Genomic DNA, 27,103 nt, shown 5'->3' with positions numbered 1-27,103 from the left:
GTCCTCAGTAGCTTTCCGCATTATCCATTCACCATAGATGTTAAATAGAATTGGGCTTAGTATGCAGCCTTGTCTCACGCCCTTTGTGACCCTGAAACTATCGGTTAGTTCCCCATTTATTCTAACTCTGGCATAATTGTTATTGTACAGGCTTTTAATTAGCAGTATCAGATGATTGGGGACTCCCATTTCAGACATAAGCTGCCACATTTTACTTCAGTTGACCAAATCGAAAGCTTTACTATAATCTATGAAGCACAAATATGTTGTGATGTTGAATTCTCTGGATTTTTCTACAATCTGCCGTACGTTTAAAATTTGTTCTCTAGTACCACGTCCGGGGACGAAACCTGCTTGTTCCTCCGCAATGTTAGGTAGTAAAAAGGGCTTTATCCTCTCGAGAATTATGTGTAAGAGTATCTTACTGCAATGCGCAATTAGAGCAATTGTGCGATAGTTGCTACATAAATCTTTCGCTCCCTTTTTATGTATGGGAATATATAGTGATTGTGTCCAGATTGTGTCTTTGACAAATTTGATGTATTATATCCACTCCAACGTCATCTAGGGCCCAAATCATTTCAATAGGTATGTTATCTGGACCGGCAGCTTTCTGACTTTTTTGCCTCATAATTGCTGCTTCAACTTCACTTTTGAGTACGTCAGGTTCCGTCACAAAACTGGCATCTTCTTGTTGTGATGGGGCGTCTGTGCTTTCCTCCATCATCAGTCGTCCACAGTATTCTTTCCATCTGTGTAAAATATCTTTTTTAGAAGTGAGTAGAGTTCCGTTATATTAGAATATTATTTTAAAATACGGTAAATTATAATCAAAAATCGATGTGTTTTAGGATTATTTCTTAAAATGGTCTGTTTAGCTAAAAAAGAATTTGTTCCATACTTTACGGACACATTGTATAATTTGAATGACAGAAAATAGACACCGCTGTGTGTATCACCTTCTTCGTGCAAAAAGAGTTTATTGCACTCTGTAAAACATGAAATCCAGACTTACTTTTTGCATTTTTTGTATAAATAAATATTTTATTATGTGCATACAATTTCACTATCTTATGTAAAACATAAATATTATTTCGTAATATTATAAATTATAATATTATAAATTTATACTAGGAAAACTAAGATGTTTGTCGCTCCAAAGTTATCCAAAGAAATCTATCTATTTAACCAGTTTTGTTAAATAGGTGTTGTAAGTTCATTATGATGTCATTACGTGCATAGATGCATTTCCGTTTTTAAACAAAACAAAAGTCAATGATGCTCACGGTTCTCAGTTACTATCAATTAAATTGTCACCGACCTTCAAATATAATTCAAACCACTTCAAACTATTCAACGCAAGTGCAAGTCTCGTCGTAGTATTACTTTGCCAACACTTTAATAGTTTGGTAAACATGTTTATTTAACATGCAAATAATTTCGATAGCTATCTACAAAATTATTAGATAACCAAAGAAAATAAATCTTTTCGAGTTAAAGTCACTTGTTATCCGCGATGAAGTCGAAAGAAGTGCTAACGGTTCTATTTTTGTCATGTGTGTGTTATACCAGTAGTTATAAAATTTTGGGAATATTCCCATTCGCTGCTCCGAGTCACTACTTTCTAGGAAATGAACTTATGAAAGGGCTCGCTAGAGCCGGACATGAATCTACTATTTTGACAGTTTTTGAAGAAAAGAAACCACCTAATGATAAATATAAGCAGATTATTATGGAGGGGTTATACGATCAACAAATGGGTAAGTACTATTTTTATTCATTTTTTTGTAAATTTAATATATAAAATACTCACGCAACATAGAATGACAATTTTATCTTTATATTATTACCTTAAAAAATGAAAAATCGTAAAGACAGGTCAGAAAGGACAGACTTATTTAATATTTTTTTTAGCAGTTGCCAAAAAATTACAACAAATGTTACGCAAAAACAATAACTTACATTTCTTCGTACTTTCCATATTTCTTCGGATTTTCCATGGTTTGTGGAGTAAAGCTATTATTCTTTTGACAGGCATTTAGCCCAGTCTGGTTATACAAAAATCATCGATTTCACGGCAAAATGTTTCGCAGATATCTGAAGCTTTTAAGACATAGGTAGGGGTTACTAGATGACGAATAGATAAAAAGATACTCCTATTTTTACCTTGCGTTTTTTTTAAACAATAATTTATGGTCAGAATTTGATTTTTTATCTATAAGTTTTTTCCCTTATAATTTAAATAAACAATATTTATACCATTTTTTTTATATCAAGAATATCTTTATTTTCCCGTTTTTTCAATTAAAATTGATAAATAATTTACGGAGATATTTGCAAAAAAGCAGTTTTTTTGCACTAATTTATAAATTTCATTAATTTTTTTATTAACAAAATAAAATGTTATTAATACATTTTAACATTAAGGAATTACCGTCCTTTAAATTTGTCCGAAATTTCCCCCCGATCGGTCAAATAGTTTAAAAGTTATTTAATTTGTTTATCCCTGGGACTAATTATTTAAACCATTGAACTTGCCCTATGAATGATGCTAGACACATTTAACAAATTTCATAGGATTCTTTAAGACTTATACTATCTCAGAAGTTAAATGAATATTGAGTTTTCATCGAAATTGTTTACAAAATAAACGTTTGAAAAAGGGGTATGTTTTTTACTTATAAACAATTGTAATAACTTCTATATTTTACAGCTACAGACTTGTATGTACAACCATTAGATAGCTGGTAAAAAAACTCACATTTAACAAAAAAAAATAAACCTTCTATGAACAATAGGAACGAAGTTAGCGACAATTTTTTTGTTAATTATATCTCCATTGTTTATAAACATTAAGAAGTAAAATTTGCACAAATTTTGAATGAAAATCTAAACTTTATATTGATTTTTATAGCTATAAAATTAATCCAATTTTTCGAAACTTAAAACCTTTCGAAACGAAGTTACTTTCGAAAGATCGACATAGGAAAGTGGAGGGGAAACTGTTTTAGCTCCCTCGCTGCAAAATTGAATATTATGGTTACGGATTTATCATTCAAAAGCTTCAACAGTTCTGTAGGAATTTCATCAGGTCCATTTGCTTTTTTATTTTTAGCGTTTCTTGTTGCGTATTCTACTTCTTCTTTTAATATGTCTGGCCCAGTTGCATTGATTATCTGAGTTAAGTTGTTTCTATCGTCTTCAAATAATTCATTCAGGTATTCTGTCCATCTTTTTATGTTATTCTCTAGATCTAAAATACGATTTCCATCTTTGTTTAGTTTACCTATTTGGCATTTCTTTATGCTTCCTGTTATCTCTTTTACTTTTTTGTGCATATTGAACGCATCGTACTTTTTCTCATAGGTTTCCATTTCTTCACATTGTTCTTTAATCCACTCCTCTTTGGCTTCTTTTATTCTCTTTTTTATGTGTTTATTTATTTCTTTGTATTTGTCTGGGTAATTCTTCATCTTTCTTCTTTGTTCCATCAAGTCTAGTATATCTTGTGTCATCCACCCCTTATTCTTTGTTGTTGTTTTTGTAAGATGTTTCTTTCCTGCTGTTTGTATAGCTGTATTTATGTACTTTAATTTTTGGTTAACGTTGTTTGTATCGTTAATTTGTTGCTGCACTGAACGGAGGTTTTCATTTATTTCTTCTCCTGTTTCTTGTCGTATATTTTTGTTTCTAAGTTTATTTAAATCTAGTGCCTTTCTGTGTGGTCTTCTAATCTTTTTTGGTCTGGCCTCTATCACAGTAACTACCGGGTTATGATCTGAGCCTATATCAGCTTCTGGGTACGTCTTAGTACATTTAACAGCATTATGATACCTCCTTGCTATCATAATGTAGTCTATTTGATTTCTCACTATTTTTTCTTTGGTATGTTGTGGAGATGTCCATGTATATAACCGTCGAGGAGGTAATTTGAAAAAGGTATTTGTTATTACGAAGTCTTCACTTTGGCAAAATTGAATCAATCGATCTCCTCTGTCATTTCTGTTTCCAAGCCCATATTTTCCTACTTGTTCTCCTATCTTACCTTGACCCAGCTTGGCATTAAGATCGCCCATTAATATGTTAATGTATGGAAAGACTGACTTAATAGGTGAAGACAAACAACCTGCAACAAAAAGGTTCAGACCTGACAGTGAAGTCGAATAAATGAACCAAATTTTAACTTTTAAACCAATGTATGTAAAGAAAATAAAAAAAGTAAAGTTCAATAAACATTGCAAAATTTAATAAGGCAAGTGATGAAAAAATCGACTTATTTTATTAAAGCAGTAAGGCAGATTAGATTAATATTGTATATCATATTTGTAAGAAAAATAGAATAAAAATCAATATTGTTAATTATAAAAATACAAACAATTATAATTAATATAAGGAATATAATAATATAATGTGTAAAAAATTACCTGAAATTTAATTTATAAAATATATAAGTATTATTACATCATTGATATAAAATGAAAAAACATATGTTGATTTTCCGGGATTTTCCGAGATTTATCGGGGGTGAAAATTATGTCATCATTATTAATACTGCGACAGACTATTCGAGCACATTAAAAAAAAAATAAGTATTTAGGGTGAATTTCAAATGGACTCAATTTTTCCGAGTTTTCCCATATTTTCCGGCCAGTGAAAACTATGTAGTTATTCATATTTCGACGAGCTACCCCAGAATAAAAAAAAGAGGCTTGCAGCTGCAAAGGAAGCCGACATAATGTAAATTTTTCCTACGTGTTGCAATTTGAAGTTCCGATGCCGAAAAAAAAAAACGGATCTGAAACAGATATTCTCTCCACTTTCCTATGTCGATCTTTCGAAAGTACCGTCGTTTCGAAAAATTAGATAAATTTTATAGCTATAAGTTTCAATATAAAGTTTAGATTTTCATTCAAAATTTGTGCAAATTTTACTTCTTAATATTTATAAACAATGGAGATATGATTTTTTTTAAAATAGTCACTAACTTCGTTCCTATTGGTCATAGAAGGTTTTTTATTTTTTAATGTGAGCTTTTTTACCAGCTATCCAATGGTTGTACGTACAAGTCTGTAGCTTGAAAAATATAGAAGTTATTACAATTGTTTATAAGTAAAAAACATACCCCTTTTTCAAACGTTTATTTTGTAAATAATTTCGATGAAAACTCAATATGCATTTAACTTCTGAGATAGTCTAAGTCTTAAAGAATCCTATGAAATTTGCTGAATGTGTCTAGCATCATGCATAGGGCAAGCTCAATAGTTTAAATAACTAGCCTCAGGGATAAACAAATTAAATAACTTATAAAATATTTGACTGATCGGGGGGAAATTTCGCACAAATCTAGAAGATGGTAATTCCTTGATGTTTAAATGTATTAATACCATTTTATTTTGTTAATAAAAAGATTAATAAAATTTATAAATTAGTGCAAAAAAACTGCTTTTTTGCAAATATCTCTGTAAATTATTTATCAATTTTAATTAAAAAAACCGGGAAAATAAAGATATTCTTGACATAAATATTGTTTATTTAAAATATAAGGGAAAAATTTATAGACAAAAAATCAAATTATGACCATAAATTATTGCTTAAAAAAAAACGCAAGGTAAAACTAGGAGTATCTTTTCATCTATTCATCATCCAGTATCTCCCACCTATGTCTTAAAAGCTTCAGATATCTGCGAAACATTTTTCCACCTTTTTTTTTTAACCAGACTGGGCTAATTATCTTAATGCCATTTTCATTTTTACCTATAGGTAGTATTACAAAAATAACTTTTCTACGAGCCTGATTTCTTTTACATTGTTCCTGAATGGCTTCGCAGAATTCGATTTTTCTTTTATCAAAGTCATCTCTAAACACCTCCTGGACCAGATGTACTTGTACGGATGCCACTTATTTTAGCACTTTAACAACAGTTGATTGGTGAACATTACTATCTAATGCGACCTGCATAGAACTGGTATGGGAATTGTCTTGAAACACCTGTACAGGGTATCCCAAATTTGTATGTTTTGCAGGGTATACCGAAAACTAGAGGTTTATAGAAAAAAAGTAGTTAGGATGTCATGACTTCTTAACGATTCTTCTTTTCGTTAAAGTAACAATTCCCACATTAGCTAGATACAGGGCGATTATTGAAAAATGTCAAAAAAAAACTTATTAAAAAAAATAAAAAAAACTTTTAAAAACTTTTAATAGATATATTATGGAAGAGTTCAGTAGTGTACGAGAATTTTTTTTAGGGGGTCTCACCAAGGAAATATAGTACCAACTTATGTTTATTTATATGGGACACCTTACATATTTTAACATTTTTCGTTTACATTTTTAATTATCTTTCACCTGATATGATATATGTTATATATCTAATTTCAGTTTTTGAACTATGTACTATGCAAATAAAATATTTATAGTTGACGTCATGTTATATAAATAGAACACACAGTATTTTGTTTACCTTTTTTGTTTCCATTTATAATTTTTTGTCCGATATAATATATATTATTGTCTTCTATTTTTTTTATTATTGTTCTGAAGCCATTTTCTTGTGACATGTTATCTTTTCTTGTGACCATTTACTATGTTTATTGGGAATAAGCCACAATTTTACTTTAAAATAAGTTTGTTTAGACATCCGTAAATTGTACTATTTTTTTTATCTAAAATAAAATACATTGTTACATCTGGTAAATGTTCATTTCGTAGAGTAGGTTAGATTAAAAGGTAATAGGTAATAATAAAGGTAATATTTAGCGATGAAGCTCGTATATCCAGTCCAGGAATATTTAACTGACACAATGAACTATATTGGAATGACCCAAATCCTCACTTAGTTCAGAAAATCAGGAGGTAAGGGAGATTCGGTTTTAACGTTAGTGTTTTGTAAATCATAATAAATTAGTTTATCGTATTATATTTGACAATAAACTAAGTGCTGTCGGATACATAGGTAGCTTAAAAACGAATTTAAATAATACTTTTGATAAGAATTGTTTCGCCGAGAGGAATACCTACATTTTTGTTTCAACAAGATTGAGCACCTGGCCTCTTAGTGCCGCATTATTTGGAAATTATTTAAATAAAAAATTTCATAATCGGCGAATTGGAACTTATTGTCCTTTTTTACCAGAACTAAATCCTCCTGATTTTTTTATTTTGGCGATTTTTAAAAAAACTGTATTTATAAAACTGACTTTAATACTAAGGAAGAATTATTCCAAAGCATTCATCAAGCATTTAGAAAAATGAAGCCAATGCATATACTCAACCGTGTAAGATATACAGGGTGGTCCTTAAGTAATTGTACAAAAAGAAACAGTAGATTCTACATCTTAAAATATTACGATTTAAGCCAAATTGCTTTAATAAAATGTTAATATTAAGAAAGATACAGGGTGTTAAAGTGCAAATTTAAAATTGTATTTTTCGCTATAACTTTCATGTTTGTAAACATTTATGTATAAAAATTTACAACTGGGTACTTTTAAATATGAGAAATTATAATTTGATGCACATTTTGATGTAGCTAATAGAGGGCGCCACATATGCCACATATGTGGCATAAATTTGCACTTAACTTTTTTGCTCTTTAAGTTACCTGTATTTGTGACAAAAAGTATTAAAGATACATTATTTTAACAAAAAAAGGTATACCTGTTAATAACTTCAAAACTCAACAGTTTTCGAGATAATCGCATTTTACAAATCAGCTGCATAATTCTGATTTAAGGCACTACAGGGCTCCAGGCAATGAAGGAAAAATAGACAAAAACATTAATATGTCTGAATTTTGTTATAAAATACCTTTAACTAAAGTTAATAGTTAACGAAATATTAAATAAAATAAATATATCAGCAGGATAATTAATAATAGGATTTGACAAAATAACAGAATAATAGGATTTTACGTTTTGTGTTAAATTAAAGTCATAATCAAAACATTTTGTTTACAAACCAAATTAAGAAATAGTTAAACTAAATAACATAACTTTTTGTCAAAGTAAGTGTTCGATATGTCCACCATTTTCTTTAATTCATTTGTCAATATATTCCATAAAAGATCGTCTCATATTAAATAGCATCATTGGTTCTAAGAATCATAAGCATAAGTATAAGGATATAAGAATCATTGCCAATCTGTATTGGAATCAGACAGCAACAGTACGTCTTCAAAATTCCAACGAAACAGAAGATTTCTCCATTAAAAAAGGAGTAAGGCAAGGTTGTATACTGTCTCCAATGCTGTTCAATTTATACGTAGAAAAAGCCTTCGCAGAAGCAGTGGCAGACTCTAATAAGGGTATTAAAGTTAACGGCATATTTATTAATAACATCAGGTATGCCGATGATACAGCCATAGTGGCAGATAACATCGAAGATCTTCAATGCCTTTTGAATGATCTAACTCTTGCAAGTGAAGCTCGGGGTTTGAAAATAAATATCAAGAAGACAAAATCAATGATTATAAGTAGAAATGATTACCCCAACGCAAAGATATATGTCTCTGGAGAAGAAATCGAACAAGTCAGGCAATTCAAATACTTGGGATGTTTGCTGAATGAGGGTTGGGACCCCGAGAATGAAATAAAGAGCAGAGTTGAACAAGCCAGAAATGCTTTTTTGAGGCTTCGTAAGTTTCTGACTGATCGCAAATTGGACTTCAACCTCCGATACAAGATGCTTAAGTGTTACGTGTGGCCTGTTCTCCTGTACGGAATGGAAGCATGGACGTTAAAGGCCAGTTCCATTAACAAACTTGAAGTGTTCGAAATGTGGTGCCTGCGTTGAATGCTCAGAATATCATGGACGGACAGGGTCAGAAATGAGGAAGTACTCAGAAGAGCGGGCTTACAGGATAGGGAACTTTTTAATTATGTAAAAAGTAAGAAGACTGCATACTTGGGGCACATTATACGAGGAGAACGATACACTTTTCAGCAACTGATACTCGAAGGGAAAATAGAGGGTAGGAGAGGTCTCGGACGTAAAAAAATGTCATGGCTGCGCAATATTCGACAATGGACAGGAATCCACAGCTATGAAATGCTTCGCAATGCTGCTAAAAACAGAATTATTTAATCCAGAATATTTAACATCTCACCTGACAAGACGATGTACGGTGGACGCCTACGCAGAAATGCATGGCACCTTAAGAAGAAGAAGATTGGTTCTAAAGAAACTGCTGCAGTATTTATTTCTTCCCATAGTTGGTTGCGAATGTTTATGGGATTCTTATAAACACGTTGATTTAATTCGCCCAATACACCAAAATCAAGCGGATTAAATTCTGGGCTACGTGGTTGCTATAATGTATAATGGAAGAATATATTCTTTTGGCTACATATCCAAATCTTATGGTATATTGTGTAACTACATCTTATTTGTCCCAGAGGTTAAATAATATATTAAACTGTGATGTATCTCGTTCATTGGTTACTTATGTACACACGGAATAACCTACCGATGACATTACTTATTTATATGATTACGTTACAGCTTGCGAGTAACTATAATTACATCTCGAACAAATGGACTATTATGATTTACTAACGAACTAATATTATGCTGAACTAAATTGCCTATGTGTTTATTGTGTAATAAATAAGTATTCTTTTGGGATTTTTTATGAATTAAATAATTATATCAATATTTCACCACATTGCCAAGGAATATGACTACCACGACCAATTCAACGTTCAGAAAAGTTGTATTTAAGTATCTTTTCACTGCTTTCTCTCTAGAATGTGGAGGTATACCATCTTGCATAAACCACATATTTTGGGTTTTCAGCATTTAACAATAGAGAAAAAGTACTACAACGCCAGTATAGAAACTAAAGAAGCGATAGAAAAAGGAAATTATAAACATAATGACGGCCAACGTCTGAATACGGACACGGCACCTAAAGAAGAAGATGAAGAATCTTTTCTCCAAGAAGACATTTATCAGCCATAAAAAGCATTTTATGATGTAACACTATCATCTTTGAGTTGTTTTAATAAGAATAAACTATGAATTATGCTTATCTACAGATATTCAGTGCTTTACCGCACAAATATTATTATGCAGCTGACTTATAAAATGCGATTATCTCGAAAACGGTTGAATTTTGAGGTTACTAATAAGTATACCTTTTCTTTGTAAAAATAATGTATCTTTAATATTTTTTAACACAAATAGAGCTAACCTAAAGAACAAAAAAGTTAAGCGCAAATTTATGCCACACATGTGACATATGTGGCGCCCTCTATCAGTTACATTAAAGTATGTATACAATTATAATTTATCCTACTCAAAAGCATCCAATTGTAAATTTTTGTCTAAAAATATTTACAAACGTAAAAGTTATAGCGAAAAATAAAATTTTAAATTTCCGCTTTAACACGCTGTATCTTTCTTAATATCAACATTTTATTAAAGCAAGTTAGCTTAAATCGTAATATTTTAAAGTGCAGAATTTACGGTTTCTGTTTGTACAATTACTTAAGGACCACCCTGTATAATAAAAAGGTGTCAATTATTATTATAACAAAACGGGGAGCCTTTTGAACATTAATTATAATTTTTAAATTTTTGTAAAATGAATTCAAGTTGTTCCGTTGTTTAATATTGTTGTTTTTATGTTTATTATAATGGTGACATTTTTGTAAAATTAATACTGGTTGTTAAATAGTTTTTGTTACGGGTAAATTGGTTATTTCCATTTTTTAGGTTGACTAATCTTATTTCTGGTACACAAAACTGTGAAGGATTATTATCCACATAATAAAATGTTAGAATGTGTTACTGAGCGTTTTGCTTCTAAGTATCTATAACGTGATGTCAAATAAACAATATATTTGCAGAGTGGCTCCAACCACTGTAAATAGATATATAATATGTCATATCAGCTGAAAGAGAATTAAAAATGTAAATTTGGGACACCCTGTACAACGTCCAGTTTTTTTTGCTTCGAGTATTGATTTTCTACCATTCTGGGGAGATCTTTAATATGGCCCGTTTCTCCAAATTCTTTTTTCAATTTTGCTAATTGTTGATTGAGAACTCGTTTCGACATTGGGGTATTTAGCATTAAATAAATTACGAACTTTTCAGTCCTCACTCTATTTCTGATTATGATTACATCTCGATCCGTTCTGTTTTCGGAAGTTTCATTCTGGTTAATGCTGTTATTAATGACGGCAAAAACTTCAACAGTAAAAATTTTATATTGTTATCAACAAATTAGTTGACAGATTCATAGATTATTGACAATAACGAGCAGTCATTGACAATACTGATTTACATATTAATGGGAAAATAACTGAGAATACTTGACTGATACTACAATAATTAATTTCAAATTAGAATGCATCGTTACTATCAATCAATGTATTTTTTTTTGGAACCAACAAAAACACAACTTTGTTTTATTCGTAATTAATTAAGTATTTATTATTATTAATTGCAAAAAACTGTAAAAAATTGCAAGTAAACGAAAAATTGGTGTTTATAAATAATTACTGCTTACTGATAATTACTGCACTTTTCTTCTCTTTTTATATCGCTATAACCGTCTTCGTAACTTACTAATGACTTTTTTTATTTTAGAACTTTTTGGTCATTTGACAAATATGTCCCAAAATGACGGTCAACAATTCTTCAAAAATCCTGTCAAGGCGATGCTAGGTTTTTTCAAAATATTGATCCAAATAACTGAACTAACACTAAATCATACAAAAACTCAACAATTACTTCAAGATAAACCGAAGTACGATGTGGTTATAGTTACTCAATTCAACCTTGAAGCGTTAAAAGCCATTGCTCCACATTTAGGAGCTCATTTAGTTGTTTTTAACAATCATGGTGCCGGTTCTTGGGTAAACCATCTTGTAGGAAACCCGTCGCTACCTTCACATGTTGCCGAGATCATTCTAGGATTTTCGGGACAAATGGACTTTAAACAGAGACTAATAAATACGTTGTTTTCTTTAGCGCAATACGTGAACCTTCATGTTTTTTATTATCCACGGCATTCTGAACTAATGCATAAATACGTCTCGAAAGATATTGACTTTGACAAGGTTATATACAATACTTCCCTGGTACTTCTTAACTCCCACATCAGCCTGGCCAAATCGGGTGCTTTGGTACCTTGTATGAGGGATATTGGAGGATTTCACGTGCAGCCACCCAAAAAGCTACCAGAGGACTTGCAGAAATACTTGGATGATGCTAAAGACGGAGTCATTTATTTCAGTATGGGCTCAAATGTCAAAAGTTCTACGTTACCTTTAGAAACTAGGCAAGCTTTGATGAAAGCGTTTTCGAAGAGAAAGGAGAAAGTTTTGTGGAAATTCGAAGACGATAATATGCCTGGTAAACCGGCCAATGTAAAAATCCAGAAGTGGCTGCCGCAGTCTGACTTATTGGGTAAGTGATTTTGCCATTTTGGTAATTTATTCTTCTTTGATTTGATTTGTTAATACCAGAAACAAGGCCAATTGGATAAATTTTAAAACTGCTTTACCTAAAATATACTCTAACGATTTTTCGGGAAATTACTTCCAGATAAGTCGTTTACATGGATTAAGTCGTATAATACTTTTATATAATGTTCCTAACAACAATAATTTATAATACTAACTTTGTACATTCATAAAATTAACAACTTAAATTATAGTAATGCTGCTAACTTAATGCTAAACTTTATTTTGATTGCCTTAATGACACCCCCACTAAATCAATATTTTGTCGATGTATAAAAATATCGAAATACATTTAATGTAACTTCTTAACTTTTCAAGTATTGCTTTATTTAGAAGAAATAAAAAGGGTATACATAAAGACGGAATATATAATCAGAATGAAAGACTATCAAAAAAGTAATAAATAAGTCGAAAATAAACATTAAAAAACAGTAAAGATCCTGAAAACTTGATTTTAACCCTCTATTCATCGGGTGACCAATCTGAAACACTTTTGGTCGGGTGTGGTCTGTGAGGACCAAAATGAAATACCGCCTCCCGAGCAACAGCATATATTTTATTGTTAATTTCGCATCAACGTTTTAAACAAATCATTTACTGTCACCTCGGGGGAACAAATAAGGGTCTAACCACCTTCTGTTGTCTCCGGGTGCTCTGTAGAGGGCTTCGAATATACTGTCGAGAGCTCCTCTACTTAAGTCCATTTTCGGGTTATGGACTTGGAAAATATTTATATCTTCGGTGTCTATTTCTTACACAACAAATTCCTCGTCGAAAATGGCACATTAGGTTGTGGTCTTCCGATGGCTTGTCTTGAGATATTTTCTTACATGACAAAGGATTGTCGAAATAAAAACACCAAGTTAAAGTTGAAAATAACTCTCAGCCACAGAGTATGGAAAATAGAACAGGAGCAGAACCCCGAGAGCACTAAGCTCTCGGAGAGCCCGTGAGGGACTGACCTGGCTGACCTGAAAATCGCCAATATTTATATGCGCTGTTCGAGCGATAAATAGGGATTTCCAGGTCAAGAGCCAATGGGAAAATTCGAGGCGGGGCGATGCGCATCGAAATGGGTACTAGTCCACAGACTATCGCATTTGATGACATCCCCCCTCCTCTGGAGACTCTGCGGCTGGGAAAAATATTTATTGAATAAAAAATAGATTAAAAATACATGTGAAAATACACAAGAAAATATGCATAAAAATATAAGTAAAAATGTTCAAAATAATTCACACAACACACTTACGGGGGGAGGTCGGTGGTGATGACGGCATCTCAAGCTCCTACAGGTCCATCCTCGGTCGGTGTGCCAACTCCTCCAACGGGTTCGTCTTCTTTTCGGTCGTCCGGATCCCATCTGCCATATCCAACGGGGTTTCGTAGGGTACCAGTGTGCCGAAGCCTACGTGGTCGTCCGACCACTTTCGGTAGGGGGGCGATGACTGGGTCTACTCCGGGACTTCCATCGGCATCTGGGGCTTCTAACTTCGAAGAAGCCTGGCTCGTCAAAGGTGTCTACACGTCGAAGGAATCAGGTCTGCAGAAGGCCTCGATGCCGGAGTGTTAGAGTATTGCTTTCTAACACTACGTGGTTCTCCCCATTATTCTCTTGACTTCAACCCATGTTGAAATCAATGGTGTGTTGCCTTCTGTGAATTCGAGCTGGGTCGTGGGTTCGGATTTTAACCACGTTGTCGGGCGCCATGTCACCTCGGGGGAACAAATAAGGGTCTAACCACCTTCTGTTGTCTCCGGGTGCTCTGTAGAGGGCTTCGAATATACTGTCGAGAGCTCCTCTACTTAAGTCCATTTTCGGGTTATGGACTTGGAAAATATTTATATCTTCGGTGTCTTGCCTTGAAAAAGGCAAGATATTTCTTACACAACAAATTCCTCGTCGAAAATGGCACATTAGGTTGTGGTCTTCCGATGGCTTGTCTTGAGAAAGACAAGATATTTTCTTACATGACAAAGGATTGTCGAAATAAAAACACCAAGTTAAAGTTGAAAATAACTCTCAGCCACAGAGTATGGAAAATAGAACAGGAGCAGAACCCCGAGAGCACTAAGCTCTCGGAGAGCCCGTGAGGGACTGACCTGGCTGACCTGAAAATCGCCTATATTTATATGCGTTGTTCGAGCGATAAATAGGGATTTCCAGGTCAAGAGCCAATGGGAAAATTCGAGGCGGGGCGATGCGCATCGAAATGGGTTCTAGTCCACAGACTATCGCATTTGATGACATTACTATATAATGTTTAGTACAGAAACAATTCCAAATTTTTTTTAAGTTGTATTAGGTAAATTTTAAAAATGTTTACAATTTCAACGCATATTTTTTCAAATTTGTAAACAGCGACTAAATAATGAAAAAAAAAAACAAAAAAAAAAAGTTGAAACTTTAATTAGAAACAAACAAAGTACTACGAAAACATATATAAACTAAAAAATTAAATTGTGGACACAAACTACAGTGGTCAAACTTTGGTGGTCAAATTTTCTAAGCAATCTTTGCAGCATGCCATTATGTGGTCCATACATAGCTGGGATTTGCAAATTTTGCAAAAAAAGCGAGTTTTGTGTCTTTTGCAATATTTACAATTTCCTCTCTTACCTGACTGGGGCTCTCGTACAACGTCGACCTCAATGCCTGAGAGTCTCAAGGCCGAAGCACGCACAGCTTTTGTCAAATGCGTGCCAACTGCTTACCGTCGTACACTCTCCTGTACCAATTCCATAACTAGTTTTTTTTGGAATAATCTTCAAGTTTTGGAAATTTTTCCATCTGGGTTGTTGCCTTTGTAAATTACAAATGCATTAATTACTGCGAGATTAAAGAGATTATAAACTACTACCATTGGCCAACGTTTCGTATTTTTGGAAACATAAGATGATGTGATCATTCTGTCTACAACATCTACTCCACTCTTTGTGGAATTATAAACAGTAATTATTTCTGGTTTTTTCTGATCACCAGTATCTTCATCAATCCGATCATCTCTGTGCACAGTGGAAAGAGCAATCACATTTTTTCCTTTCTTCGGTATATATGATACGGCAGTGTTTTTATCGGTGAACTGACGTATTTTCTCGGAACAACCGAATAATCCAGTTCACAAAAATGCACAGGGTTGTCAAGTGAAACAAGATTGCAAGAAAAATACAACTAAGAACCAGTGCAAATATTGTTACACATTTGATCGGGTGGGGTCTGTCAGGACAAACGGCCATGCAGCAGCTAGCAGCAGCAAAAACAGTTTTGTATAAAAAAAACGAATGGTATTTAGTTTCTAGGAATGTACTGAAAAGGCAGAAATTTAAAAAAATAAAATGAGAGAATTATCCAAAATTTTTATTTTATCGTAGACTCACAGACCACACCCGATGAACGGAGGATTAAGGGGAGTATCTTTGCACGCTGAAGAACAGTCAGGGTTTGGCACAAACATCATCTTTTCTACTAACTACTCGTAGGAAGTGCGTCAATACCGATTGCCCTTATTATTTATAAAAGGCAAGATTCGAAGAAGAGAAGTAAAGCCAGTTGGTAATTTTTAAATAAAACTATTTATTATTTACTAAATTCCAGGTATTTTTATAAAACCACTTTCAGCGTTCTCGTTTTATCGGGGTCATAAACAAAACCTGTCGTCTATTTGGAATATACAAATTACTTATATCGCAATAGTAAAAGAAAATATCCTTTAATATCAGTTGGTAATTTTTAAATAAAACCATTCATTATTTACTAAATTCTATTTAATTGTTCAGAGCAACGATCAAACAGTGATTATGGTAGAAATTATAACATTTTGTCCGATTTTCCACTAAACGCACAGTTGAGTTTATGTTTTGTTTGTGTTTTCTAGAACCTAATAAACTAGAACAAAATTGGAACAAACCTAAAACTCTTATTTCCATCAAGCGGGTTATATTATGTTTGAGTCTTGTTTTTGTTTTTATTCCTTTTCCACTGGTTACCACGAGGAAGGCAAAGTACAGCTTTTCTTCGTTAACCAGCGAGACCGGAAGAACAAAACTCTAAAAACAGGCCAGTCTTCAAAAAGTTTGCGAAAAATTTTGTTTTATTCGACACCAGTTTGTGTTTTATTTTTGTTTTGTCCATTTAGTGGAAAACCGTCATAAGAAAAGAAGGCGTATTTCATCCACTAATTTTTTGTAAGACCGCTCTATCTGAATATATTGTTTTTATTTACATAAATACTTGTTTTTCAGCACATCCGAATATCAAACTATTTATAACACACGGGGGATTTTTGAGTACGATTGAGACAGTATATCACGGAGTTCCAACTGTAGCTATTCCTGTTCTCGGCGATCAGTTGAAGAATGCCAGACAGTCAGAAAGTGATGGATACACAAAAGTCATAGAAATGCAAGAGCTAACAGAAGAATTACTTTCCTCTACTATCGAGGAAGTCATATCAAATAAAAAGTAAGTATTTTTTGCTTTTGTCTTATGCATTCTCTCATTGTATCATTGTCAATTGTCTATATATATATATATATATATATATATATATATATATATATATATATATATATATATATATATATATATATATATATATATATATATATATATATTCGTATATAAACAGAAAAGTTTCACAGTGAAAAGTGAATAGTTAAGGTAAAATGTAATTAAACGTCTCGCAAATCAGGAAAACAAAAAACAAAATAGGTATATCGATGGAAGGCAACCGTAAATACGTATTTCTGACTATTTGGTTGTCATCAGTACGGTGCAGTTAGTTTAGAAAACGAGTATGTTAACTTGGGACAGGATCAGTACAGGAACAATGCGACCAATTTATGGCAATAGAGTTAGAAGACCTTGATGGTTTCCAGGGTACCAACTAACAATAACCACGGAAGAAGCTAAAGCTTATCAGCTCAGGAAGTTATTTGGTTAATGGCACATATATTGATGATAATGATGATACTATTTAATCCGAAGATAATGACATATTGATTTAAGTATTTAATAATCTAGATTTAATGATCCAGAGAAGAAGTTCCAGAAGAATGGAGACAATCGTATATCTCTCCAATACACAAGAAAGGCACAAAGATGGATCCTAAAAACTATAGAGGGATCGCAGTGATTGCTACTATAGGCCGACTATACTCAAAAGTACTACGAAACCTGATAGAAAATGATATTAAAGACAAACAACCCGAAGAACAAGCGGGATTTAGGGCCGGACGCTCCACTATGGATAATATCTTCACATTAAAAATTGCAATGGAAAAACGAGTGCAGAGAAATAGAGAAACTCATATAGTTTTAATAGATTTGGAAAAAGCATATGACAGTGTACCGATCTCCCAACTATGGATAGAAATGGGTAACTTGAAAATAAACCCAATTCTTATTAACGCCACTCAAAAATATTACGAACAAAACTTTGCAAGAATTAAAATGGGACAAGAAATCACCTCTCCTTTTCAAACAACAAAAGGACTAAGACAAGGCTGCTGTCTGTCACCCACCTTATTTAAAATCTATTTGGACAGATCCTTAGTGAAATGGGTAAAAAAATGTAGAAACATGGGAATAACGGTGGAAGAAAACAAGCTATATACACTTTTCTTTGCGGATGACCAGGTAGTAATTGCCGAAGACAGCTACGATCTTAGCTATATGGTAAGAAAACTGCAAGAAGAATATGAGGTGGCAGGTCTAAACATGAATATGACAAAATGTGAATATCTCTCAGTAGGAACAGATGAAATATGTGACCTAGTCTTGGAAGACGACAAAATCAAAGGCGTGCAATCCTGCAAATATTTGGGGGTCATTTTCAACAAGAAGGGAAATAGCGCAGATGAAATCAGGGAAAGAATAAACAAGGGCAGAGCAGCGACCCGTGCCTTAAACTCTTTTCTCTGGCAAAAAACAATTCGACGAGAAACCAAAAAACACATTTACGGTAGTATAGTCCAAAGTATTACACTTTACGGTTCGGAAGTATGGGACGTCACCAAAGCTAATAGAAACAAACTTATGACGACAGAAATGGATTATCTGAGACGAAGCTGCGGTAGATCAAAACTGGAGAGAGTTAGAAACGAACAAATAAGAAACGAAGTGAAAATGGAGAGAAATATCAATGATGACATAGAAAGAAAACAATTAATCTGGTTCGGACATGTTAACAGAATGCCAGAGTACAGATGGCCTAGGAGAGTACTGGAATGGATCCCTCCTGAAAGAAGAAAGAGAGGACGACCACGGAGAAGTTGGCGCAACGAAATTGATGAAGCAATGGCGGCAAGAGACCTAGAAGAGGCAACTGCATATGACAGAAAAAGATGGAAATTGGGGGCGGAGAAGCGGCGACAGCCGTAATAAATCCGTTATTATATTATATATATATATATATATATATATATATATATATATATATATATATATATATACCAGATTTAGCCATACACGTCTCACGCGCTCTCTGATGGGAAAATTCACTCATCCCAGACACCTACAGTATCAAAACGATTAAGCTCTATTGGGGCTCTTTTCGTGTTATCGAGTCTTAGGTGCCTTGGTACGGTAGAGTATTTCCCAAAAATTTTTGTACAGATCTGGTCGTCGAGAGTATTACAACTTTCTATATGGTCTTATTGAGATGTTTATTAAGAACCCAGTTTTTTAAATTTTTCTAGGAGGTTATTCAGAATGACTCCAACAGTAGAAAGAATAATAAGTATAGACTTTTCGTTGTATTTAACACGCAGAATATTGTTGTTAGGTATTGCCACGTCAATTAGTGTTGTTTGTCTTGTTGGTTTATTATCAAGTACGAGTTCTGGTCTGTTGTATGTATACTCTCTGGGACGTATTGATAATATGGGAGATGGTTTGCTTGGATATTATGATCCAGATTTAGCCATACGGCTCACAGTCCTTCTAAGGGGAACATTAACTCATTCCAGATACCTAGGGTATCAAAAGGATTGACCTCTGGTCAGATTTTTTCCGTGTTATCGAGCCCTAGGTGACTTGGTATGCTGGAATATCTCCCAAACATTTTCGTACACATTTGGAGGTCGCGAGGAGTACAGCTTTCTGCATGGTCTTATAGATATGTTCATTTAGGCCTAGCTGTTTTATGTTTTCTAAGAGGTTTTTGGGAATAATACCAGTAATAGATAATAATAGATACTGTCTGGGTACTTTCCATTCTCAATTGTCTCCTTTATTATGATCCAGATTTAGCCATACGGCTCACACTCCCTCTAAGGGGAACATTCGCTCATCCCAGATACCTACGGTATCAAAAGGATTGAGCCCTGGTGGGACTTTTTTCATGTTATCGAGTCCTAGGTGACCTGGTACGTCGGTGTATCTCCCAAAAATTTTCGGACGCATCTGGACGTCGAAAGTAGCACAGCTTTCTGCATGATCTTATATAGATGTTTATTTAGACCCAGCTTTTTTATGTTTTCTAGGACGTTCTTCGGGATGACTCCAGTGGTAGAAAGAATAATAGGTAAAGTTTGGGTACTTTCCATTCTCCATTGTCTCTTTATTTGTATTTCCAGATCTCTTTACTTGGCGATCTTTTCGTTATACTTAACACGCAGATTATTGTTGTTAGGTATCGCTACATCGATTAGTGTTGTTTGTCTTGTTAGTTTATTAACCAGCACGAGATCTGGTCTGTTATGTGCCACTCTTTGGTCTGTGAGCATAGTGCGATCGCAGTATAGCTTGTAGTTGTCATTCTCAAGCATACTCTCAGGAACGTATTGATAATATGGGAGATGGTTTGTTTGTAGAAGTCCCAGTTTTATGATTATTATTATTATTACCATTGACATTTTTCTATTTCTTATTATATTAGAGTAAAATGGACTCACGTTCTGTCCCTTGATAGTTTCCAGCAGTCAAATAAAGTTATTTAGTATATAATAAACAGCCATAATAAAGCTATAACGAGCCTTCGTTTTTTTCTTCATCTAGTGTGATGTATAGTACTTAAAAAAAGGAATAAAACAAGAATTAATAATAATTGAATATAATTAATATATAATTTGGTACATCTGTAAGTTCAAATATCTAACATCCCTCGCACCAGCACTTCAAACTAGGACTGCAATGGCCACTGACTCTTCCTTCTCCTTTGCATACGCGACGACAGGTTTCGTTATCCCAAACTGCACAAGGACCTCCATAATTAGCTGAAAGGCAGTCACCAAAGGCAGTTTTAGCGCTGACGGTTAGCAGGAAAAGAACGGCCAAGAGGTATAATACTTTCATATTGAATCCTGCAAAAAGATTATTTATATTTAAAACTAAAAATCTCAAGGAAAATAAAGTTGCAGAAACACACTACATTTGTAAATTATATGAACTATTAACGTCAGGTAATAAAATTGGGGCGTAGGGATTTCTACATTGTGAACTGACGTGCGACCTAGCCCTAAATAATACTGCATAAGCCATACAGACTGTAGTCACACACAGAGGTATGAGAGGAAACATATAGTGTACTTATACTTATACGGTTACGAAACAGATGTTGCAGATTAAAAGAACCTTCACATTTTTCTTTTTTTTTTTAACTTGCCTTAAGTGAAATGGTGTTAAATCTTTACTATCAGCCTTCTTTGGCTAACTGTCGTTTTTTCAAACCCGAATGAATATTATGTTTTTAGACTATAGTTACAGAATGAATTTTAAATACAGTATGTAACATCAGTTCCTAGACGTCCAAAATCATAAAATTACAAAAATGGATAATTTAGAGGAATAAACCGAATTGTGTGTATCTAAATATAGTAATATAAGGTAGCTTGGGGTAATACTAGAGTCACATAAAAGGTTTACCTGTAATCAGCAGATAGAGACTACTTACAACTAGAGTTCAATCACATAACCAAGAAAGCGGTGACTACGTTAATGCTGGCCAGACGTCTTCATGGAAAAATGTGCGGTTTAAAACCAGACATATTATATTAGATTTGTAACATGGTGTAACATTATGACGTACTCTGCAGAAACAAGGCCTGGCACAAGTAGAACACAACAAATAATCGAAACCACAGGGATTAAAACACCAAGAAGGAAAATGGGAAAAAGCATCCAGAAAAATGAACTAAAAGCACAAAATGAGAAGAAAGAACAGCAAAGGAAAAAAAAAGGATACAATGACAAATCAGGAGATAAATCTGAAATTAAAATAAATAATAAAAGAATAATGGATCATTAAAAAAAAAACAACAACTGGCGAATTAGGTATAAAAGAGAAATATACTCCCCAGAAAATTATTAAATGCAAGAATGCAGGGAAAAAGACCTGTTGGAAGACCTAAAAAGAGATGGGAAGACGAAGTCGATGAGAATGCCAGGAGCTGCCTGGGAACGCGTTCATGGAAAAGAACAGCGGTAAATCGAGATGATTGGAGAAGCCTGTTGAAGGAGGCCAAGGCCCGATTTGGGCTGTAGTGCCATTGGATGGATGGATCATGAAGAAGAATCTAGATACATTGAGTGTTAGAAGTGGCTAAGATGCACGATGAAATTCGGCTTTCCTCAAAATAGTATTTTGTTTGCTTGTACAATTTTTTATGGGAATAAAAGTGCAATATTTACAGCAAAAAGTTCCTTTTACAAAATTGAAACCATTTTATTAACAATCATAAAAAATAAAATGTTGCGTACTTGGTGAAATAGTATCATACTTACAATATAAAACTTGCTTTTTTGAGGATAAAATATTGTGATGCTTTGTAATTGTATATCCGTGACTTATATACTAAAACTTTTGATGATGATAAAATTGATAAAAACCATATGAATATTGTTTTTCACTTCATAAAGAAAAACAATTTTGTTATTTAGCCTGTTTTACATAATTAATTGATACCCCAAAATTAACATGTTAAAAAATATATTGTTAGTACAAACTAAGCTTAAAAAAGATAAGTAAATGCAATTAAATGAATATTATATACATATTTATTTTCATACAGTGAATATTTTTACTGATTTATTTAATTAATCCGTGAAATTCAACCTTACATCAACTTGAATAAAAGACCTTATATTCTCTTGTGCTCTCTCTCTCTAAAGTCTCTCTAAAGTCCACATTTTAAATGATTCAATGCTGATCAATGTTCTGACATTAAGACTCCAAAGTCTCACAAGCACGAGAAGAGAGTGGCAATATTTTTAGTTCAAGAAGTATAATATAATGTGAGCTAGATTACTTTCTGGACAATATGCAGCCTTTACATACTCTATTATATACGTTAAAGATATCTGTGAATACATCTCTGTTGATTAATATTTTTGCTGTTTAGTTCCATTACAGTTCTTGCATAATTCAAATATCGTTGGTGTCAGTTGCGATCTTGAGTAGTCTCTTGTGATCTATGAAGCAAACAAAAATTTCGATATTGGTATAAGACTTTTGAATCGATAATTGAGCCTGTCTCGTAGATAACCGTTTAGGAAATGTTTCGTAAGACAAGTAATTAGTGACTATAATCTTTTACTTCTACCATTTTTGGAACTGTTACGAATATTATTTTAACCAGTCAGTTGTAATTTTGCCTGAATAATATATTCGGTTAAATAGGAGAAGATAGTGACGATACTTTCAGTTTAAGAAGTAAAAATTCTTTAATAGATTATGAACCAGTATCGGAAAAGATTATTTGGGCAACTTTTACGGTGATATATTATATGATAATATTGTTAAATGTTTATGCTCCTACAAATAAAAGAAGAGCGTATATGAGCAGGAAGAATTATACAAAAACTTATACGAATCGTATAATAATACAAAGAGCAAGCATAGAAGAGATATAAAATAATAATCGGAAACTTCATTGCTGAAATAGGTGAACAATATAGGACTTAACTAGTGATAGGGAAGAGTAAACAGGAGAACTAGAATAAATTAATCTATGTTTGTGAATACAATAAAACAATAATAGATAGAAGTAAATGATAAAGATAGTTTACAGTATATAGAACAATGAAGTGGAATTAAAAAAGACATATTACTAACAAATAAATTTAAAGAGTCTAAGGAAAGTTGTAACGGTATATTTTGCCTACCACATGGGGTATTATTATATTAGGGGTAGAAAATTGGACACAGAAATTATGGGGGCGAAGATAGGGCAAGCAAAATAAATCGAAACTTATGCGAACGGCACTCAGGGTTTGTTAGGAGAGCTGGGGTCGTGGGTAAGTAAATGACAAGGGCTCAGATTGGGGCAACTACAAAAATATGAAACAAAGGGTCATGAATCTCATGGGACAAACAAAACAAAAAGTAACAGGAAACACCTCTAGTAATTTAGAAAGGGCGCCACTTTTACTCTAATTATAACCATTACAACAGCTAGTTGTAACTATCGAAATAATTATTAGAAATGCAAAACATATCTTTTTTAAATTAAACTCAAAAAAAGGATAAGTTAAAAAAAAATAAACAAAATGTTAAGAAACAAAATTTAACATTTATTGCTGTATCTCCACAAACAGTTACAAAATAGACAATGCAAAAATGTTACAACAATAGTCGCAAAATACAAAAATACAAAAAAACTTACATGTGTTATCTGTTTACAACCTCCAGGAATTGGAGATACTACAAAAACTTACAAATGTTACCGTACAGAGATTAACCTTTTTTTTTAAACAAACAAAACAAATAAATATCGAAAATAATAAAGCTAGCTGTCATATGTTAACAATAAATTTTAAAAACTGAAAACAAATAAAATAACAGCTAAAGTCAAAACCCAAAATTTACAATATTAAATATTACTATTTTTAAATTTTAACGAAAGCAATTATTACTTTTTTTAAAAAATGCCCGTCTTTACTTTAACATTTAAACAAAAGTTACCTGGATTTCACAAAAAACACAAGTTCCTGTAAACTGGAGTTGAATTCTCTGGACACGAACACACGAACAAAAGGACCGCATCTCACACTGCGAATTGGATCGACCATTTGAGGCCGAAGCCGGCACTGGACACAAAACTTATGACTCCGCCTCTTAAAAAACAGGAACAGGTAAAATTAGACGGCATACACATTATTAACTGCTACTAAAAATTGTTTTCCATAACGTAAGACGAAGATTTCCCTCAAAAGGGATAAAAAAAAGAAAACTACAAAGTCGACGTGAATTTGGACATAACGCTGGAGCCAATCACTCTTGACTTGACCGCAGCTCCAGCGAGAGTGATGAAATTATCTTTAAAAATTGATCGCATAAGTTAGAATAAACAAACGATGGTTGAAACGCAAATCATTTATTAGAAAACGCAATATCGGGCGGTTTGAACAAAGAAATATCGAAGAATTTGCGCCTGTGACATAAACAAACAATAAAATGATTTATTATCGACTTGGCTACGTGAAAAGAACGAAATATTATTTGGGCCTTAAATTAAAAGATACGAACTAAGAAACATTGAAAAAATTCTTCGTTATTATAATGCATATATAAGGGGATTTCAATTTAATACATATACGAGGGGATTTCAATATATTTCAAATGCTACAAAGTAAATATAGTAAAAAAATGTATGTTCTCAAAGTCGCCAATTCTAATTTTATGTGTTTTTTAATGTCGCAGGTTTGGTGATGTATATTTGTATTTTATGTTCGTAGCCCAAATATTTCCAAGATATTACGTTTTCAATGTCTGAATTTTTTGTGGATATGTTAGTGCTAGGAACTAAGTTTCTCATATACTGGGTCTTTTTTAAGGTTAATTTTTAAATCCACCTCAGTTGACACAGATTGTAGTGTCACAACGCTTGAGATTATTTAAGATTGCCTGAGATCAGCACGATTTTGTCAACGAAGCGAAAGGCATTAATTTTTAATCTTCGATGTAGCGTTGAATCCCATGTTTACCTACTTATGTTTCTTAAAAATATACTCCCATAGCAGATTAAATACTTGTGGTAAGATTCTATCAATTGTAAATGGTCTCTCTCTCTCTCTCTCTCTCTCTCTCTCTGGATTATCATGATGTCGTGTATTTTCCGACTACAAATATCCGTGTCCCTGGTCATTTCTTTTAACTCATGCCATTGATTATAAACCACACAATGCTCATGCTCATGGGGGTGGTTTATAATCAATGCTGATGCATAGGTCTCATGCCTATTCCTGTAAATTGTAAATGGTAATGCATTAAAATAAAATTTTACCCTTGATGTTGCGCTTTTATTAATTTTTTCTTTTATCAATACTGCATATATGTAGTCTACTGTGCAAGCAGCTTAATTTTGATTAATTTATTATTTCAGGTACCGCGATAATGTTAAAACCCGCTCAAAAATATTTCATGATCGACAAGTAAAACCGATGGATGATGCAGTATACTGGATAGAATACATCGTAAAGCATAACGGAGCAAACCATTTAAGAGTGAACTACCTAGACATGGCTTGGTATCAATATTATTTAGTAGATGTGTTTGTTGTTTTATTTAGTGTTATATTTATAGTATTATTTTTAATTAAAAAAACTGTATGTTTTATTTTAGGAAAGTTATGTAAAAAAAGTGATAAAAAGGTGTCAAATAAAGTGAAAAAGCAGTAGATAGATAACAATTCTATTTACAAACTGTATAATTTCTTATTTTATTTTATAAAAATACTAAAAGGCAAGAAAACATTGTATAATAATTGTGATTACGTTCAAGAGTAGCGATAATTTCACAATATTTCGTTCATCCGTCTTCATCATCTTTCATTAACTTAACAAACAATGAAAACATTTAACGTAACAAATAGTAACTAGCGGACCAACTCGACATCGAGTTTTTTAAATGAAATTTTTATTTTGCGAGAAAAATATACAACATATACAATGACCGGAAGTAAAAATACTTTTATCAATAACTCAAAAACTATAAATGATAATTTCGTGAACTTACATTTTTGAACTCTACGTTGAATTCTCTATTGATTTGACTAATAAAAACGAAACCGGAAGTCGACCTCAAAACCGGAATGCAATTTTTAGTTCCTCAAATGTCGACATGGATATCATTTAGCAGTTAATTTTGCATGCTGATCACGAATCCGATGTCAGATTTGCTCTATCTTGACGTTTTATGCGCGTTTCAGGTCACTTCCGGTGTCGGATCGCAACCGGAAGTACATATTTAGATTCGTCTCGACGAGACCTTTCGATCCATATATACATTGTGGGGTCTAAAACTTAAAGTAAATTTTAACTTCCGGTCATCTCAAAACCGGAAGTGAATTTTTGTACCAAAAGTATATCTTGACAATCTCATACGTAATACTAATAATATTCCGAAAAAATATTTTAATTATCTAATATGGTTTTTGAGTAAAGTGGTGGACAAGAAAAGGGCTTAGCGTTTTAGTATATAAGATATTGGATTAATACGCAATCTTTTGTCAGAACTATTTCCCATTCTTGATTTTTTAACATTTATATTCATATTCGTTTTTGTCATGTTTATTAACATATTTGTGAATCGTTTTGTACACTTTTATCTTCCATTAGTTTCTTGGCTTCTCCGTCACAATTTCCTAAAACTGAGCTGTGTTTTACTCTTAATAGTTTTGAGACAAAAGC

At 32.9% G+C, this 27,103-nt stretch overlaps 2 protein-coding genes across 2 annotated transcripts; one reads left to right on the top strand and one right to left on the bottom strand.

Annotated features, from left to right (window-relative positions):
• Nucleotides 1–1,310: 1,310 nt before the first annotated feature.
• Nucleotides 1,311–26,124, top strand: LOC140441084 (UDP-glucosyltransferase 2-like). The gene is made up of 4 exons (XM_072531516.1): nt 1,311–1,760; nt 11,597–12,418; nt 16,717–16,936; nt 25,798–26,124. The coding sequence occupies exons 1-4, from the start codon at nt 1,517–1,519 to the stop codon at nt 26,090–26,092; spliced, it is 1,581 nt and encodes a 526-aa protein (XP_072387617.1). The 5' UTR covers nt 1,311–1,516; the 3' UTR covers nt 26,093–26,124.
• Nucleotides 20,513–22,321, bottom strand: LOC140441085 (drosomycin-like). Its single transcript, XM_072531517.1, has 2 exons — nt 22,199–22,321; nt 20,513–20,778 (listed from the first exon to the last, which is right to left on the bottom strand). The coding sequence occupies exon 2, from the start codon at nt 20,768–20,770 to the stop codon at nt 20,570–20,572; it is 201 nt and encodes a 66-aa protein (XP_072387618.1). The 5' UTR covers nt 20,771–20,778; nt 22,199–22,321; the 3' UTR covers nt 20,513–20,569.
• Nucleotides 26,125–27,103: the final 979 nt, after the last annotated feature.

This window comes from Diabrotica undecimpunctata, chromosome 5 (genome assembly GCF_040954645.1).
Source record: "Diabrotica undecimpunctata isolate CICGRU chromosome 5, icDiaUnde3, whole genome shotgun sequence".
In the NCBI taxonomy this organism is placed as follows: Eukaryota; Metazoa; Arthropoda; class Insecta; order Coleoptera; family Chrysomelidae; genus Diabrotica; species Diabrotica undecimpunctata.
Note: the sequence above shows the minus strand (reverse complement) of the source record. Positions and strands in the feature narration are given on the sequence as shown.

What these genes read in the sequence shown, in the direction of transcription:
- LOC140441084 (XM_072531516.1), top strand. Translation starts at nt 1,517, where the DNA reads ATGAAGTCGAAAGAAGTGCTAACGGTTCTATTTTTGTCATGTGTGTGT. An exon ending in GTTATACGATCAACAAATGG is followed by an intron (nt 1,761 to 11,596) that starts GTAAGTACTATT and finishes TTTTTATTTTAG; the next exon opens with AACTTTTTGGTCATTTGACA. An exon ending in GAAGTCATATCAAATAAAAA is followed by an intron (nt 16,937 to 25,797) that starts GTAAGTATTTTT and finishes TTATTATTTCAG; the next exon opens with GTACCGCGATAATGTTAAAA.
- LOC140441085 (XM_072531517.1), bottom strand. Translation starts at nt 20,770, where the DNA reads ATGAAAGTATTATACCTCTTGGCCGTTCTTTTCCTGCTAACCGTCAGC.